The following is a 15,932-nucleotide window of genomic DNA, read 5'->3' as shown; positions in this document are numbered from 1 at the left end:
AATTGCCAACATTTCTTTTAAATTGACAATTCTGTGAACTGTCTTGTGCAAGTTTTAAAATGACACTAACTGTTTGCAAAAGTATCAGCTAGAGATGACTTGCAGGAGCTTACAGGGATTTGTAGTTTTGCATGATGACTCGAAGTGTAATCGTGTAGATATTTTGCGTTTCTGCCGTCTAGAGTGAGTGAACGTGTGCCACATGATTGGGGACAAGAACTGCGACTTGCTTTCCTCTCCAGAGCAAGGCACCATTGAAAGGAGTGATAACTAGAGTGGCATTAAGTGTTGAGGAGGATAAATTGAGAAGTGTGCAGAAGGACATGATACAAAGGAAGGTGTATAGGTGGAAAAAGTTGTGTAAACTATAGGGGTACCCATGATGTTGGAGATCAGAGGTGTCTGGTAAGAGAAAGGCTAGTTGAGGTTGCCAGGATCAGAGTTGTACAGAAGGTGTCAGATGCTGAGGCAGTGAAGAGAAGTAGAGAAAGATGGGTCCAGGGTTAGGGATCCTAAGAGGAGAGGGCAGATCCAAGCACGCACTAACGAGATCCTATAGGCGCATTCTAGCACATATTTGCATATTTCCGTTATGGAAAGGGAAGGGAAAGGGGAATACCTAGTCAGTTGTACACCTACACATTCAACTGAAATGTGTCATTCACATTTAACCCAACCCCTCTGCTCCCTTAATTGACATCCAAAGCCTACTCTGTGACATGCATGTGCAAGAACTCAATTCGCCTCATTCTAAACAACAATATTGTTTTTTATTTGGCAAAGGGTAAAATCTTACATGACTTAGTCCACTCTGTTCGTAACATATTCTAGTTTTGGGAACAGAAAACAGTATTGAGATCAAACGTTTAATTCATGAGAAAATCTGCGTAATGTTGGCCAAATTCCAACTTCTCCATCTGCCGGTCACTGAGCTTCCTCTCATTACCATATTTGGCAGTGAGTGGAAACGCCAAGCAGATGCTTCACACTTATACATCCAAGGAAATATCTGGCTCATTGTTCTGTGGCATTATCATGTCTAGCTAACCAGTTGAACCTCTGAGGTCGAACAGCAATTTTGAAACCCGATTTTACAGTATGTGTATTTGTGGGAGACATTTTTCTAAATAGCCTAATTTTCATGCCACAGTTTTTCTATCTAGAATGAGTTACTAAAATGTTGACTGATGCTACAGATACACATATACCAGTATCATACATCAAGTTACCAGTATGCATGTTGATATATCAAATAAACAGAACACATAATGTATTTGTAACTTCTTTATTGTTTTGAAAATGTCCTTACAGGCGAGGTACAGTTTCAGTTGCACTGTTGTCCTTTTAGCTTTTTTTGGTGTGGGGGGGGGGAAGGCACGACCTCCCAAAACTATTACAACAATCCTGAAGCACAATCTGGGAAAGAGAGAAGTGCAGCTTTAACTCTGACCAGTAGATTATCATTTTGTAAAGTTTGGACAACTCAGCTTCCATCATCAGTTATAATTCTGATGATACAGAGCCTAATTGGTATTGTTAACACTTTGTTTATTCAAATAAAATATGAAAATGCACTCAAACTATTTGGGTATTTTTTTCTTTAGTCCACTGTTAATACAGCATCATGATTATGTGTACTAATGAAAAAAATATCCCTTTAAAAGGTAGGTTGGCAAAAAGTAAACAGTACTTTGGTGAATGTCATCTGAGTTCACAGAGGCATTGATTAAACATTGTAACTAAACCTATACATGGGGGGTGATATGACACATTTCACATCTGAGAAATTAAATGCAAGAAAGATTTGAGACAGAGGGGATTTAAGGAAATACTGGCATTTCTTGCATATTTCCAACTGGGAGTTTTTTTTTTCCTACAGTAAATATCTGCAAAAATGATTGACACTGCCATCAGCAGTTCCTACATTTGCAGATACAGATGTGCAAAGAACAATCATTCACAAAAACACTGATTTTTTTCAACCCTACACTGGTGAAGAAATAAGCATAAAATAAATGCTGGTGATACAAAGTTAACAGTGCAGATTTTAGGATTAGGAACACACTCATGTGGTGATACTTCAGTAATTATAAAACAAAACAGAGCACGTTCCCAGCATTACATAGCTTATTGCAGTTCTAAAAATGTACTTCCTAATGGAATATAAAAATGTTTTGAAAATGTCTCATGGATCTAACATCTGTACACTGCATCTTTGGTCGAAATAGACAAGTATGTCATCTTAATGTCTTACAGACCCAGTGAGAAACATTTGGCACAGAACAGGATGAGAGAAGTCCTAAAATTGCTGATAATGTTGCCACAAAATCTTGTGCGCTACCTGCTGTGATTTATATTCTGTATTAGGACAAACATTGCAGATAAATAGTTCTCTAGAAATATTTTAATTTGACAGATTTATTGACAAAGGTATAAATATACTGAAAAGCAAAATTATTCTGTCAAAGGTAAACTCAGAGATATGACAGATGCATAAAAGTAAACAGCATAGTGGGTCAATTTCTGCAGCAACTAAGAGTGATGAAGCGAGAGGTTCAACTTCTGTTTTGGTATCCTGGCTACCACGCTGTAAGTGTGAAGTGAACTCATACCCATGCGAAGATACTGTGTGTGACTGTTAGGGTGAAGTCTTGCATCTCACTCATCTCAATATCTGCGGTGCTGCTCATGGCAACGTCATTTAGCTAAGTCTACCTTTTTTAAATAGCAAATTATGTAGAAATATTGCACTTTTTAAAATAGTGCCACAAAAGGGCTTGCTCTCTCAATCAGATAATATTTTAATCTTACACCTGATATTGGTGGGACTGTACCAAATCAAGGCATTACATTCAGAGGTATATTCTACGTTGTGCAACACCGTTTCCGGCTATTCAGTATTTCCTTAGAGCACAGTGCAGTACTTTGAGGTTGCTTGGATAAATATATATTTTTTAAAGTTAGTCATGAACTCCAACCCCTTCACTATGTCACTAAAGCCAAACTGGCAATATCATTTTGGCAAAAAAGGATGAGAACGTGCACCCGTTTTCACAATTTTTACACACTCACAGTAGGATTTCCTTCATTTTCATATAATTCCTCATTATGCTAAAAGAAAATAGGTAAAAGTCCCCATCCAACCATACAGTAAGAGGCCAGTGACATGTGACTGGTAGTGAGACAGTTTCCTGGTTCCCAGAGGCCGCATTCCTGGGGCTGTGGAGAGGGGAAAGGCCAGTAGCGGTGTTGGGGGGGACGTGGGCTGGGGTTTCTATTGGTCAGGTGGACACAGATGGCCCGCTGTGGTTGGTCAGGTCATGTAGCGTGTGATGGCGCGTAGGGCATATAGCAGTTCTGCCTGCATCCTGGCCTCCATTAGGAGTAGGTTCACATGGACCTGGAAGGGGCATGGTGGCCAGAGGATTAGCATACCATACATACTATAACACAGTGCAGTTACTTTATATAACTGGAATGGTATGGACTGCAGTATGGACAGCCATTGAGCTGTAAAATGGATATGCATTTGCAGAATGTAGCACAAGGCTGTAAGAGACAAAAGACATCTCACTGAGTCGGATATGTAAACCAAGTGAGATTCTGTTGAGAAACGTTTTAATGGGGTCTGAAGGAAAAGATGCTTGTACAGACATAATTACTAACTAAAGTGAATGCTACTGTCCTCATTACGTCAGGGATGAGACATTTGTTCCAGGTTGTCTTGACCGGAGCATTAAAAACAAGACAATGACCCACTTCCACGCTGCTGGTTCTAATAATAACTCGAGCTCGTCTTTCATCTCTTTCAGCCCAGTCAGATTCCAACAGGGGGCCTCTCTGCAGAACAACCAAAACACAATAACAGCATGTTCCTGCAGCCAAGAGCTTAATTTCCTCCAGCTCTGCTCAATAGTCCTAATGTACTCATGAGCCAAAGCCTCCTGCAGAAACACAATCTAACAGCATGACCAATCCTGCCACTGAACTCTGGCCTAGTTACAAAGACATATCAGGATTCACAAGATCATTTTTGTGGCTGTTGACAGTGTAAAGAAAAGCAAAACGTTGTTTTTCAAATGATACACATGTACATAAACACCATACGATTATACACTCTCACAAATACGAGCATCTGCAGTTTTCTAACCTTCTCGGAGTGGCGAAACTGCCTCCAGTAGCTGTCATACATGCGACGAGTGGTCCTCTCTGGATAACATGTTACGGTCTTTATATAGACCTTCAGACTGCGTTCCAATAGCTGATTCACCTCCCCATAGTCATAGTCATCATATCTGCAGACAGGACATCAAGCCTGGAGCATCACTTTACGGTCTGCTATGGACTACTTCAGGGATTCAATAAACACTTACTCACTCATTTAAATATTATCATTATCACACTAACTTGATTAATACTAAGTATCCACACTTGATAGTGAATGAGAAATGTATGTGACAGAAAGGGCACTGATGCCTTACCTGATGCCATACATGCAGTGCACGTAGTTGAAGAGTGCACGTCGGAGCATGGTGGTGTCCACGTCCTCGTGACTGGCCATGTTGTAGTAGGTCAGGTCACACGCTGTTCGGAACTTGTCATCCAGCAGCAGCCCGATGTCTGAATAAAGCCTGTTGACCAGAGAGAAACCATGGTCCTCCCACGAGTAGTCCTACAGACAGAGAGAGACAGAGAGAAAGCGAGTGAAGTTGTTCAGGCATGACAGTGGAATTAAGATTTTCCATTATCACCCACCTGTGCTCTAAAAGTTGGTGGATTGTCTTCCCCGCGTCGAGCAAAGTCCTGGTACCCGAAGGTGGCATCTTCCACAAACTGAGACACTTTGGATGTGGGCATCACCTCATCCTCCAAATCTGCAGTCACAATGGAGATGGATCATAATCAGTAATCACATAATCCTTTTACTCAGTGAGAGAGAGACAACAGGAACAGGTGTGGTTGCAGTACCTCCAGAGCCCACCAATAGGCTCTCTTTCTTCTCCTTCTCGAAGCGTGTGGCCATCTCCTCCTGCGAAGCCTCATCCTCCTCTCTCTCCTCCTGCAGCCTCTTCATTCTGTCCATCAGCGCCTCCAACTCACTGACCGAGTCTGTGGTCTGAAACACACACAATAAAGCAGAACTCTATTATTATGACAATAGAGTTACACATACATTTCCAACACAATCCCTCCAAACACACATAGTTAAATCTCACCTCAGGGCTGCTACTGCTGAGATCTCGGTCCAGGTGATGGTCGCTGGCCAGGTCACATGTACAGTAGTTGCTGATGTAGATGGCCTGGAAGCCGTTGGTGTTTTGTGTGTCAACCTGGGGGTTGATGCCACTGCCAAACACAAAGCTGGCCAATGCATGGAAATGGGTCAATATGACCACAGCATGGACCAGCTCTGCCAAAGACCAACTGTGCTCCCCTGTCTTCACCAAGTTCTAAAGTAGAGGGGAAGAAAAGGGTTTGGTGTGAGTTACTTTGTGTGCGTATGTGGATAAAAGTTGTGTTTTTGAATAGATACAGTATGTGCATATGTGGATAATGTACTTGAATATGTGTATGTTTTATGTATGTCTGTGTTCTAACCTGAATGTGCTCCTTGGTGATGAGCCATGGTCTGTGTGCTAGGAGCTTGTTGATTTCGTTGAGGTTCCTCAGTCTCTGAGGGACGTACTGCAGGCCCTTCAGCCAGTCCAGACACACCCCCATCCTGTAGAACTCACGCACATGCAGAGACACCAGGAAGGAACACTGGTGACGCGCTGCAGCCTGGAGAAAGAAAGAGGGGAGGCTTTCTTATCTATATTTATAGCCTACTGGGAAATCTCTTCCTTTACTGCATATACTTTGTTGTTTTCTACTGTCTAAACTATTTATATTCTTGTTCTATATACTATAGGTGTCTGGCTAGACTGTAAACTCTCCTTCCAGACTCACATTAAGCATCTCCAATCTAAAATTTAATCTAGATTCGGCTTCCTATTTCGCAACAAACCATCCTTCACTCATGCTGCCAAACATACCCTCGTAAAACTGACCATCCTACCGATCCTCGACTTCAGCGATGTCATTTACAAAATAGCCTCCAACACTCTACTCAACAAATTGGATGCAGTCTATCACAGTGCCATCCGTTTTGTCCCCAAAGCCCCATATACTACCCACCACTGCGACCTGTACACTCTCGTTGGCTGGCCCTCGCTTCGTACTCGTCGCCAAACCCACTGGCTCCAGGTCATCTACAAGTCTCTTCTAGGTAAAGCTCCGCCTTATCTCAGCTCACTGGTCACCATAACAACACCCACCCGTAGCACGCGCTCCAGCAGGTATATATCACTGGTCACCCCCAAAGCCAATTCCTCCTTTGGCCGCCTTTCCTTCCAGTTCTCTGCTGCCAATGACTGGAACGAATTGCAAAAAAAAAATCACTGAAGCTGGAGACTCATATCTCCCTCACTAGCTTTAAGCACCAGCTGTCAGAGCAGCTCACAGATCACTGCACATAGCCCATCTGTAAATAGCCCATCCAACTACCACATCCCCATACTGTATTTATTTATTTATCTTGCTCCTTTGCACCCCAGTATCTCTACTTGCGCATTCATCTTCTGCACATCTATCACTCCAGTGCTTAATTGGTATATTGTAATTGCTTCACCACCATGGCCTAGTAATTGCCTTACCTCCCCGCTGATCTTACCTCATTTGCACACACTGTATTTAGACTTTTCCATGTGTAACTCTGTTGTATGTGTCAAACTGCTTTGCTTTATCTTGGCCAGGTCGCAGTTGTAAATGAGAACTTGCTCTCAACTAGCCTACCTGGTTAAATAAAGGTGAAATAAAAATAAAATAAATATTCTGGGTAGTACTGTATTTAACAGTCCTGTTTTAGTTTGCATTCACCATGTAACTGGCTTGGCAGACTAATATAAAGCATACATTTTGCCTGTATATGCACGATCTATACTCAATTAATATTTTATAGGCATGTTGTATACTGTCACTTCTAAGCATGACTTATTTTAAACTGCACATTGATGGTTTCCACATGGTTATTTGACAATGCATTGCATTTAGCTGTTCCTCCTGACATAACATGCTGTGTCGTTAAGAGTGAGGGGGCAGACTTTGGCCTAGTTGTGGGCCACATCAGGAACTGGGTGAGTTGGAGGTGTGCTGGGAGGACCCTCTGAGATGGCTGCATAACAAAGCTCCACAGACGGAGGTGTTGAGTGGCCAGTGTGGAGGTGTTGAGTGGCCAGTATGGAGGTGTTGAGTGGCCAGTATGGAGGTGTTGAGTGGCCAGTGTGGAGGTGTTGAGTGGCCAGTATGGAGGTGTTGAGTGGCCAGTATGGAGGTGTTGAGTGGCCAGTATGGAGGTGTTGAGTGGCCAGTATGGAGGTGTTGAGTGGCCAGTATGGAGGTGTTGAGTGGCCAGTGTGGAGGTGTTGAGTGGCCAGTATGGAGGTGTTGAGTGGCCAGTATGGAGGTGTTGAGTGGCCAGTATGGAGGTGTTGAGTGGCCAGTATGGAGGTGTTGAGTGGCCAGTATGGAGGTGTTGAGTGGCCAGTATGGAGGTGTTGAGTGGCCAGTATGGAGATGTTGAGTGGCCTGTATGGAGGTGTTGAGTGGCCAGTATGGAGGTGATGAGTGGCCAGTATGGAGATGATGAGTGGCCAGTATGGAGATGATGAGTGGCCAGTATGGAGGTGTTGAGTGGCCAGTATGGAGGTGTTGAGTGGCCAGTATGGAGGTGTTGAGTGGCCAGTATGGAGGTGTTGAGTGGCCAGTATGGAGGTGTTGAGTGGCCAGTATGGAGGTGTTGAGTGGCCAGTATGGAGGTGTTGAGTGGCCACTATGGAGGTGTTGAGTGGCCACTATGGAGGTGTTGAGTGGCCACTATGGAGGTGTTGAGTGGCCACTATGGAGGTGTTGAGTGGCCACTATGGAGGTGTTGAGTGGCCACTATGGAGGTGTTGAGTGGCCAGTATGGAGGTGTTGAGTGGCCAGTATGGAGGTGTTGAGTGGCCAGTATGGAGGTGTTGAGTGGCCAGTATGGAGGTGTTGAGTGGCCAGTATGGAGGTGTTGAATGGCCAGTATGGAGGTGTTGAGTGGCCAGTATGGAGGTGTTGAGTGGCCAGTATGCCTAGGCGCGCGCGCGCACACCTCTCCCTCTCTCTCCCTCCCTCCGGGGAATCTCAGCACTGAGACGGAAGTTTAAACACCATAAAGAAAAATATAATCCGTCACGTCGGGACAGCTATTGGTTGTTAGGGAAATGGGTGAATACGGAGATGATATAAATCAGTAGAAGTGTGTTACGTAGGTCTCCTGAGCAGGGAGGGAGAATCTAAGAGAGGACGTGTCTATGCAGGAGACATCCCCCTCGGCTTAGCTTGACCGTTGACCTATCCTGTATCATGCAGCTTCAGGTAGAAGTTGCCTGTAGGATCAGCTTACCTTACCTATATCCTAACCTCAACCATTGCAGGGAAAAATGGCACACTATATATACTACACTTCTTTTGACGAGTTCCCAGGGCTCTGGTCAAAAGTAGTGCTCTATATAGGGAACTATGGTGCAATTTTAGACACACCCAATGATAATCTCTTGTTCATCCTACTCCAGTGTTTACCATGATGGCGATGAAGTGTCGGCAGTGGAGAGGCAAGGGGCCGTCCATCCTCAGCAGGTAGAACTGGCTGTGCAGGAAGGACTCCAGGTAGTGGGGGTGCAGTCCCATCACCTGGGTCAGGTGGTCCACATGGCCTGACGGAGAGTAGGCCTCGGCTAGGAGCTGCTCTGTGAGGGGGTCCACTTGGGACGCCTCCACAATCTGGAACCAGGAGGGAGGGATAGGGGGAAGGGGTCCGGCAGGACAGGGAAGAGAGAGGTTTCAGTTAGGCAGTGTGTATTGAAATCGTGTTACAGTAAAAATGCTGCTGCTGTAATCTAAAATATGGTTTACACCTAAATTCGAGGCTAGAAGAAGATAAAGGTGGAAAGAAAGACAAAAGGGGAAAAAGTTAGAGATTAACAAAAGTGACAGAAAACGAGAGTGTAAGCAGGACAGGGGGAAGTATAGCCTCAAGACAGAACGAAAGCATTTTCTCACCTCTTCCTTTGGAATGAAGGCACTGGGTCCACTGGAGAAGGGTCGCGGCACTCTGACTCCTTTATCCTGAGACGAGACAAGAGTGTTAGATAAGGAAACTGGGTTAGCTAAGGAACCATATAGTACACAAGGAACAGATGTACAACCCCACTTTAAGCACCACTTAAATGAACTCAGCCATGTTCGGGAAACAAAGATATATTTTTTTTTACATTAAGTGAAAAAGAGGGCATGTACGGTGCCTTCGGGAAGTATTCAGACCCCTTGACTTTTTCCACATTGTTACATTAGCCTTATTCTAAAATTGATTAAATTGTTTTTTCCCCCTCAATCTACACACAATACCCCATAATGACAAAGAAAACATTTGTTAGAAATGTTCAAAATAACAAAACTGAAATATTGCATTGACATAAGTATTCAGGCCCTTTATTCAGTACTTTGTTGAAGCACCTTTGGCAGTGATTACAGCCTCAAGTCTTCTTGGATAGGATGCTACAAGCTTGGCATACCTGTATTTGGGGATTTTCTCACATTCTTCTCTGCAGATCCTCTCAAGCTCTGTCAGGTTGGCTGGGGAGCGTCTCTGCACAGCTATTTTCAGGTCTCTCCAGAGATGTTCGATCGAGTTCAAATCCGGGCTCTGGCTTGGCCACTCAAGGACATTGAGACTTGTCCCAAAGCCACTACTGCGCTGTCTTAGCTGTGTGCTTAGGGTCATTGTCCTGTTGGAAGGTGAACTTTCGCCCCAATCTGATGTCCGGAGTGCTCTGGAGCAGGTTGCCATCAAGGATCTCTCTGTACTTCTTTCCCTCAATCCTCACTAGTCTCCCAGTTCCTGCCGCTGAATGAAAAACATCCCCACAGCATGATGCTGCCAGCACCATGCTTCACTGTAGGGATGGTGCCAGGTTTCCTCCAGACGTGACGCCAAAGACTTCAATCTTGGTTTCATCAGACGAGAGAATCTTGTTTCTCGTGGTCTGAGAGTCCTTTAGGTGCTTTTTTGGCAAACTCCAAACAGGCCACCATGTGCCTTTTGTCTGGCTATTCTATCATAAATGCCTGATTGGTGGAGTGCTGCAGAGATGGGAGAACCTTCCAGAAGGACAACCATCTCAACAGAGGAACTCTGGAGCGCTGTCAGAGTGACCATCAGGTTCTTGGTCACATCCCTGACCAAGGCCCTTCTTCCCCAATTGCTCAGTTTTGGCTCCAGGAAGAGTCTTGATGGTTCCAAACTTCTTCTATTTAAGAATGATTGAGGCCACTGTGTTCTTGGGCACCTTCAATGCTGCAGAAATGTTTTGGTACTCTTCCCCAGATCTGTGCCTCGACACAATCCAGTTTCTGAGCTAGGACAATTCCTTCGACCTCATGGCTTGGTTTTTGCTCTGACATGCACTGTCAACTGTGGGACCTTATATATTCCAAATCATGTCCAATCAATAGAAATGACCACAGGTGGAATCCAATCAAGTTGGAGAAACATCAAGGATGATCAATGGAAACAGGATGCACCGGAGCTCAATTTCAAGTCTCATATCAAAGGATCTGAATGATTATGTAAATAAGGTATTTATTGTTATTTTGTTAATGTGAAAAAATGTCTAACCTGTTTTCGCTTTGTCATTATGGGGTATTGCATGTAGATTGCTGAGAAAAACATTTAATTTAAGCAATTTTAGAATTAGGCTGTAATGTAACAAAATGTGGAAAAAAGGAAGTGGTCTGAATACTTTCCGAATGCACTGTATAGAAGTGAGGTTTGATATGTAATGGGCAGCAGACAAATCCAGCGGGTAAGAGCATTGAGCCAGTAACCGAAAGTACACTGGCTCAAATCGCTGAGCCGACTAGGTGAAAGATCTAACGATGTGCCCTTGAACAAGGCATCCAACCATAATTGCTCCTGTAAGTCGCTCTGGATAAGAATGTCTGCTAAGTGACTAAAATGTAACAGCCAGGCCTTTGTGCATCAATCCATTTGCTCAGAGGTAAAGTAACCCCCTCCTCTTGTAACCTTTTGAGATGAGCAAACAGCCTGTGTGCACACACATTAGCCATGGAACATTGGGATCAAGTCCTGGGCAGAGGAAAGAACGGCAGCTTTATAGTTCACATTGTCGTGTGTGTGTGTGTGTGTGTGTGTGTGTGTGTGTGTGTGTGTGTGTGTGTGTGAGTCTGGCATGTTAAAGTGTAGATTTATGTTAGGTTGTGTATGTCTCACCTGTACATCTATTGAACTTAATGTACTGAGAGCTCTGAGGAGAGAGGGTTAAAGAGATCTCTTCCCAGAGGCAGTGATGTAAAGTAAGTAAGTAAGTAAGTAAAAATACTTTTAAATACTACACTGAACAAAAATAGAAACGCAACATGTAAAGTGTTGGTGCCATGTTTCATGAGCTGAAATAAAAGATCCCAGAAATTGTCCATATGCACAAAAAGTGTATTTCTCTCAAATGTTTGTTTCGTACACTAGCCCCACAACTGCAGACAAATTAGTTTCGTACACACGTCCAACTAGCCCCACAACTGCAGACCCCACGTGTAACCACACCAGCCGAGGACTTCCACATCTGGCTTCTTGACCTGCGGGATCGTCTGAGACCAGCCACCGACAGCTGATGAAACTCTGGGTTTGCACAACCGAAGAATTTCTGCACAAACTGTCAGAAACCATCTTAGGGAAGCTCATCTGTGTGCTCACCCTTCTCACCAGGGTCTTGACCTGACAAGAGTTTGACGTCGTAACCGACTTCAGTGAGCAAATGTTCACCTTCGATGGTCACTGGTACGTACACTGGAGAAGGCTATTTTACACACAATTCCTAGAAACTGAAAATGTCCCAGTTCTACATGATCAAGAGACATGTCACCCATTGAGCATGTTTGGGATTCTCTGGATTCTCTGGGTTGCATGTTCCAGTTTGCGCCAATATCCAGCAACTTCTCACAGCCATTGAAGAGGAGTGAGACAGCATTCCACAGGCCTGAAATGGTGGTCACACGAGATACTGATGGATTTTCTGATCCATGACGCTAACTTATACATATTTATTTTATACATTTTATTTATTTTTTCTCCACAATTTTGTGGTATCCAATTGGTAACTCCCGCTGCAACTCCCATATGGACTCGAGAGAGCGGTGAAGGTCGAGAGCCGTGCGTCCTCTGAAACACAACCCAGCTTCTTGCTTCTTGACTCAATGCCCGCTTAACCTGGAAGCCGCAACAATGTGTCGGAGGAAACACAGGAGTCGCTAGTGCGTGATGGGACAAGAACAACGCTGGGCCAATTGTGCGCGGTTGGCTGGGACAGGGCCTGGACTCGAACCAGGATCTCATTTGGCACAGCTAGCACTACGATGCAGTGCCTTAGACCACTGCGCCGCTCGGGAGGCCCCCTAATGTAAAGAAAAACGGTATCTGTGACCAAGAGATGCATATCTGTATTCCCTGTCATGTGAATTCCATAGATTAGGGCCTAATGAATGTATTTCAATTGACTGATTTCCTTATATGAACTGTAACTCAGTAAAATCTTTGAAATTGTTGCATGTTGCATTTTATATTTTTGTTCAGAAGGATAGTAAAAACAAGAAAATTGGGGACATGACTAACCCTAACCCCACAAGAAGAAAGGCTATTTTAGATTTAGGGATTAGGTTTAGGGAACATAGGATTTTGAATGTGAATCAATTTTTTGGTAACTGGAAAATGTACCAGTTTCTCTAGTGAAATCACAGTTGACATATTTTACTGACTCTAGGAGAATCCTTTTTTTAAACAATGCAAGACGTTTTTTTTCCAATTTATTTGGAATGGCAAACCAGATAAAGTTAAACGAGCATATTAATATAACGAACATGAGCATTAAAACGATTAAATATTAAGACATTAAACCTCTCTTATAGCCTCCATTGTACCACAATTGTATCTACTGTAAATCCAAATAGGATTTCTTGCAAGCTACTAAGAGAGGCCCATCCTATCTTTACCTTTTTTCAGATTTTCGGTGGATTGACAATGGATGCCTGTTTAAAGTATCCTCCTGTTTAAATGAAGTCATACAGAGTTGGCTACAATTTCATCCTCCAGAAAAGGCAGATATAATATTACAGCAAATAATATAGCTAAAGTCCAATATACCGATAGAGAAAAAATATATAGAATTTTGAAAAAATGTACATGAAGGGTATAATATTTATGAAGGACATTGTAAACAAGAACTGTAAAATGTCACACAAGCTAACGACAGTGTAGGCTCAATACATATAGAGGTGGAGGAGAAAGAGTCAGAGAGACCCCTCTCTGTTCCAGTGGCATATGTCTTATTACATAACAGACCTTTGAATGTGCCTTCTGTCAACAGACAGGCAATTTCCCGTGAATCTAGCTAATTGGGTTGAAGCCCTGTGTCTCCCACTGCCACCGGTGACACACACAGACAGACAGACCTGCCCTGTGCTGTGCTGCAGACAGGTGCAACCTGGTAGCAATCCCTCCCTCTTTCTCCCTATCCCCCTCTATTCTCCTATTCTCTCTGCCCTCTGGCCCTTTGTGTGTGATGTGTGTCTGTTGCTGGGGCAGCGTGGCTGATGCAACTACCTGAGATGATACAGAGAGATGTGGCTCAAGTGCTCCTATATATCCTGGCCTGTGCAGATCTAAAAAGAGCCTGGACCCGTCTGTCTCCATCACACAAAAAACTAATAGACAGTTGTAATTGTGGGATAAGTATTTGTTAAATAAGTAATAAAGTAATCAAAAACAAGAATCTTACATCATAATTAAAGATAAATTAAGTAAAATGCCAAGTGACAGTTCTCTCTCTCTCTCTTTCAGTAAACTCTATGAAACCTCTATGAAACCTTTCGGGTTTTAACCTACAAAATAAAATATCTATAGTTTCTGCCTTTACCAGTATATGTATATCTGATTGAGGCATAGAGTATTTACCAGTATCTATTGGTAAATGTAGGAGGCAGACATGAAAGTGTTTTTTTTCTGTCAGTGATGTTTGTCATGAAAGGGCTGACTCTGGTGTGCATACAGACAAAGCTGTCTCTAGGCATTGTAATCTGTATGTCCTCATGTTTTGTTGTTAAACCGATAACTGTGGCAACAGGGATAGGACAGAGTATTGATGCATTCATTGACTGAGAGCTGCTTTTGAAGTTCTTCAACAGAATGTTGTTTAGACCGAAGTAGAGATTTAGAAAGAAGTAGGAATTAAGAGGTGGATTTAAATAAAAGTAGGGATTAACTAGAAATATACCAAAACATTTTTAGAAATGTACTTGAAATAAATATTAGACTTGAAGTCAATAATAAAAACATTTTTAAGTATTCGATGACAGATTACAATCATTTTAGCATATAGGTTCATGGTATAGTTGTCAATCTATACACTCACATGCCTATACAAATATTACCACAAAATGTAAATACAAATGGTACTTCACAGTGAATCTGCAGAGAAAATGGAAGTGATGCAGTGGAAATATGATCACCATGCTAAACTAATATCAAAGGTAGTCTCTATTTGTTCTGCTAAATGTTTTTGAGTACATTAATTGTGTAATGGATATGTGCCATCTGTGTGCAAAATGCAGATACATTTCTAATGAGTTTACCATTTACATGCAGTGAGTGAGTTAGACTCTTATCAATCCCCCCACTCTATTGCTATCATACTGATTGATGACCATACTGGGAATTAAATCAATGCAAAGGGGACAATTTTTGCAGATTGTTGTCTGATATGTTTGAATGGAAAAACAGTCTGATTGTCATCAAATTATCATTAACTTTCATGTTGTTCATGAACTGCAAAAAAGCCCATGACTAATGACTAAATTATTAGATTTGAGATTATTTACAATAGGCCTAAATCTAAAGCAATTCAGGTCCTGAAGCAAATATATAGATGATGTTGAAATACAGAATTTAATACAAACATATCAGTAAGGGAAGGATTAGACCCATGAAAAGATATGTGCATGTCTGCTGTCTGAATCAGTAGATCTAAATCAAAGCCTACTAGAGTCTATAAGCGACTTACTGTACTAGGATCTAATTGAAAACTTAATAGGGTGCAATTATATTTTATCTAAATTGGAAGGAATGACTAATCACCTTGATAAAACATGCTATTGGTCGACTAGTAAAAATAACATTTGGAGAAATCAATCTGAAAACACCATACCTTTTTCCTTATCACCTTTTGACAGATGTTACACATGTGAAATGGGTTGGGGGAGGTGGAGTCCGCACTGAAGCTCATGCTGGCCGCCACTGTAACCGTCGTAGAAACGGTACTTTAAATAACTGTAGGCCTATGTCACTCTCTTGCAGGTGTGGTAGTGGTGGGTTGGGGAGACCGAAGAGTTGTTATATCACGAAGCCGTTTTTCGAGAGTGGTATACGGAGGCTCTGTCTTCCCCAGTCTCGCTCACCACACAAAGCCAGGCAGTTCGGTGAGCAAACTTCTGATTTTGCTCTGCCGGAGGTGGGCACGCCCACCAGCCAATAGCGACGCACAACAGCTAGAGGGGTGTGTTTGCGAAACAACATACGCCTGCTGTCTTTAGTTAGCTATTAAAGCAATAACTTTCCACAACCCGCATCCTTTTATTAGACCCAAGACAACTAAAAAGCAACTTGAATCCGTACCAAATAAAGGAAAAAACAACATTCAGCAAAATAATACAATTTGATTACTTTTCTTTGTGTTACGATGTATTGCAATGCGTTTGTCATAAGTAATTTCAATTGGATATAACAGCATGGATAG

General features: G+C 42.7%; 1 protein-coding gene across 1 annotated transcript; it reads right to left on the bottom strand.

The window, feature by feature from the left end:
- Window positions 1-1,269: 1,269 nt before the first annotated feature.
- On the bottom strand, window positions 1,270-15,695 carry LOC118391265 (sestrin-3-like). The gene is made up of 10 exons (XM_035782489.2): window positions 15,345-15,695; window positions 9,133-9,198; window positions 8,653-8,853; window positions 5,599-5,781; window positions 5,217-5,450; window positions 4,969-5,116; window positions 4,756-4,874; window positions 4,482-4,672; window positions 4,151-4,295; window positions 1,270-3,400 (listed from the first exon to the last, which is right to left on the bottom strand). Exons 1-10 carry the CDS (start codon window positions 15,420-15,422, stop codon window positions 3,314-3,316), a joined length of 1,452 nt encoding a protein of 483 aa, XP_035638382.1. The 5' UTR covers window positions 15,423-15,695; the 3' UTR covers window positions 1,270-3,313.
- Between the last annotated feature and the right edge of the window lie 237 nt (window positions 15,696-15,932).

Source organism: Oncorhynchus keta, chromosome 12, assembly GCF_023373465.1.
Source record: "Oncorhynchus keta strain PuntledgeMale-10-30-2019 chromosome 12, Oket_V2, whole genome shotgun sequence".
NCBI lineage: Eukaryota > Metazoa > Chordata > Actinopteri > Salmoniformes > Salmonidae > Oncorhynchus > Oncorhynchus keta.
Note: the sequence above shows the minus strand (reverse complement) of the source record. Positions and strands in the feature narration are given on the sequence as shown.

Coding starts and splice junctions, on each gene's coding strand:
- LOC118391265 (XM_035782489.2), bottom strand. CDS start 15,422: ATGAGCTTCAGTGCGGACTCCACCTCCCCCAACCCATTTCACATGTGT. Junction 9,199..15,344: donor AAAAGGTGATAAGGAAAAAG/GTATGGTGTTTT, acceptor GTCTCGTCTCAG/GATAAAGGAGTCAGAGTGCC. Junction 4,296..4,481: donor CACTGCATGTATGGCATCAG/GTAAGGCATCAG, acceptor TCCTGTCTGCAG/ATATGATGACTATGACTATG.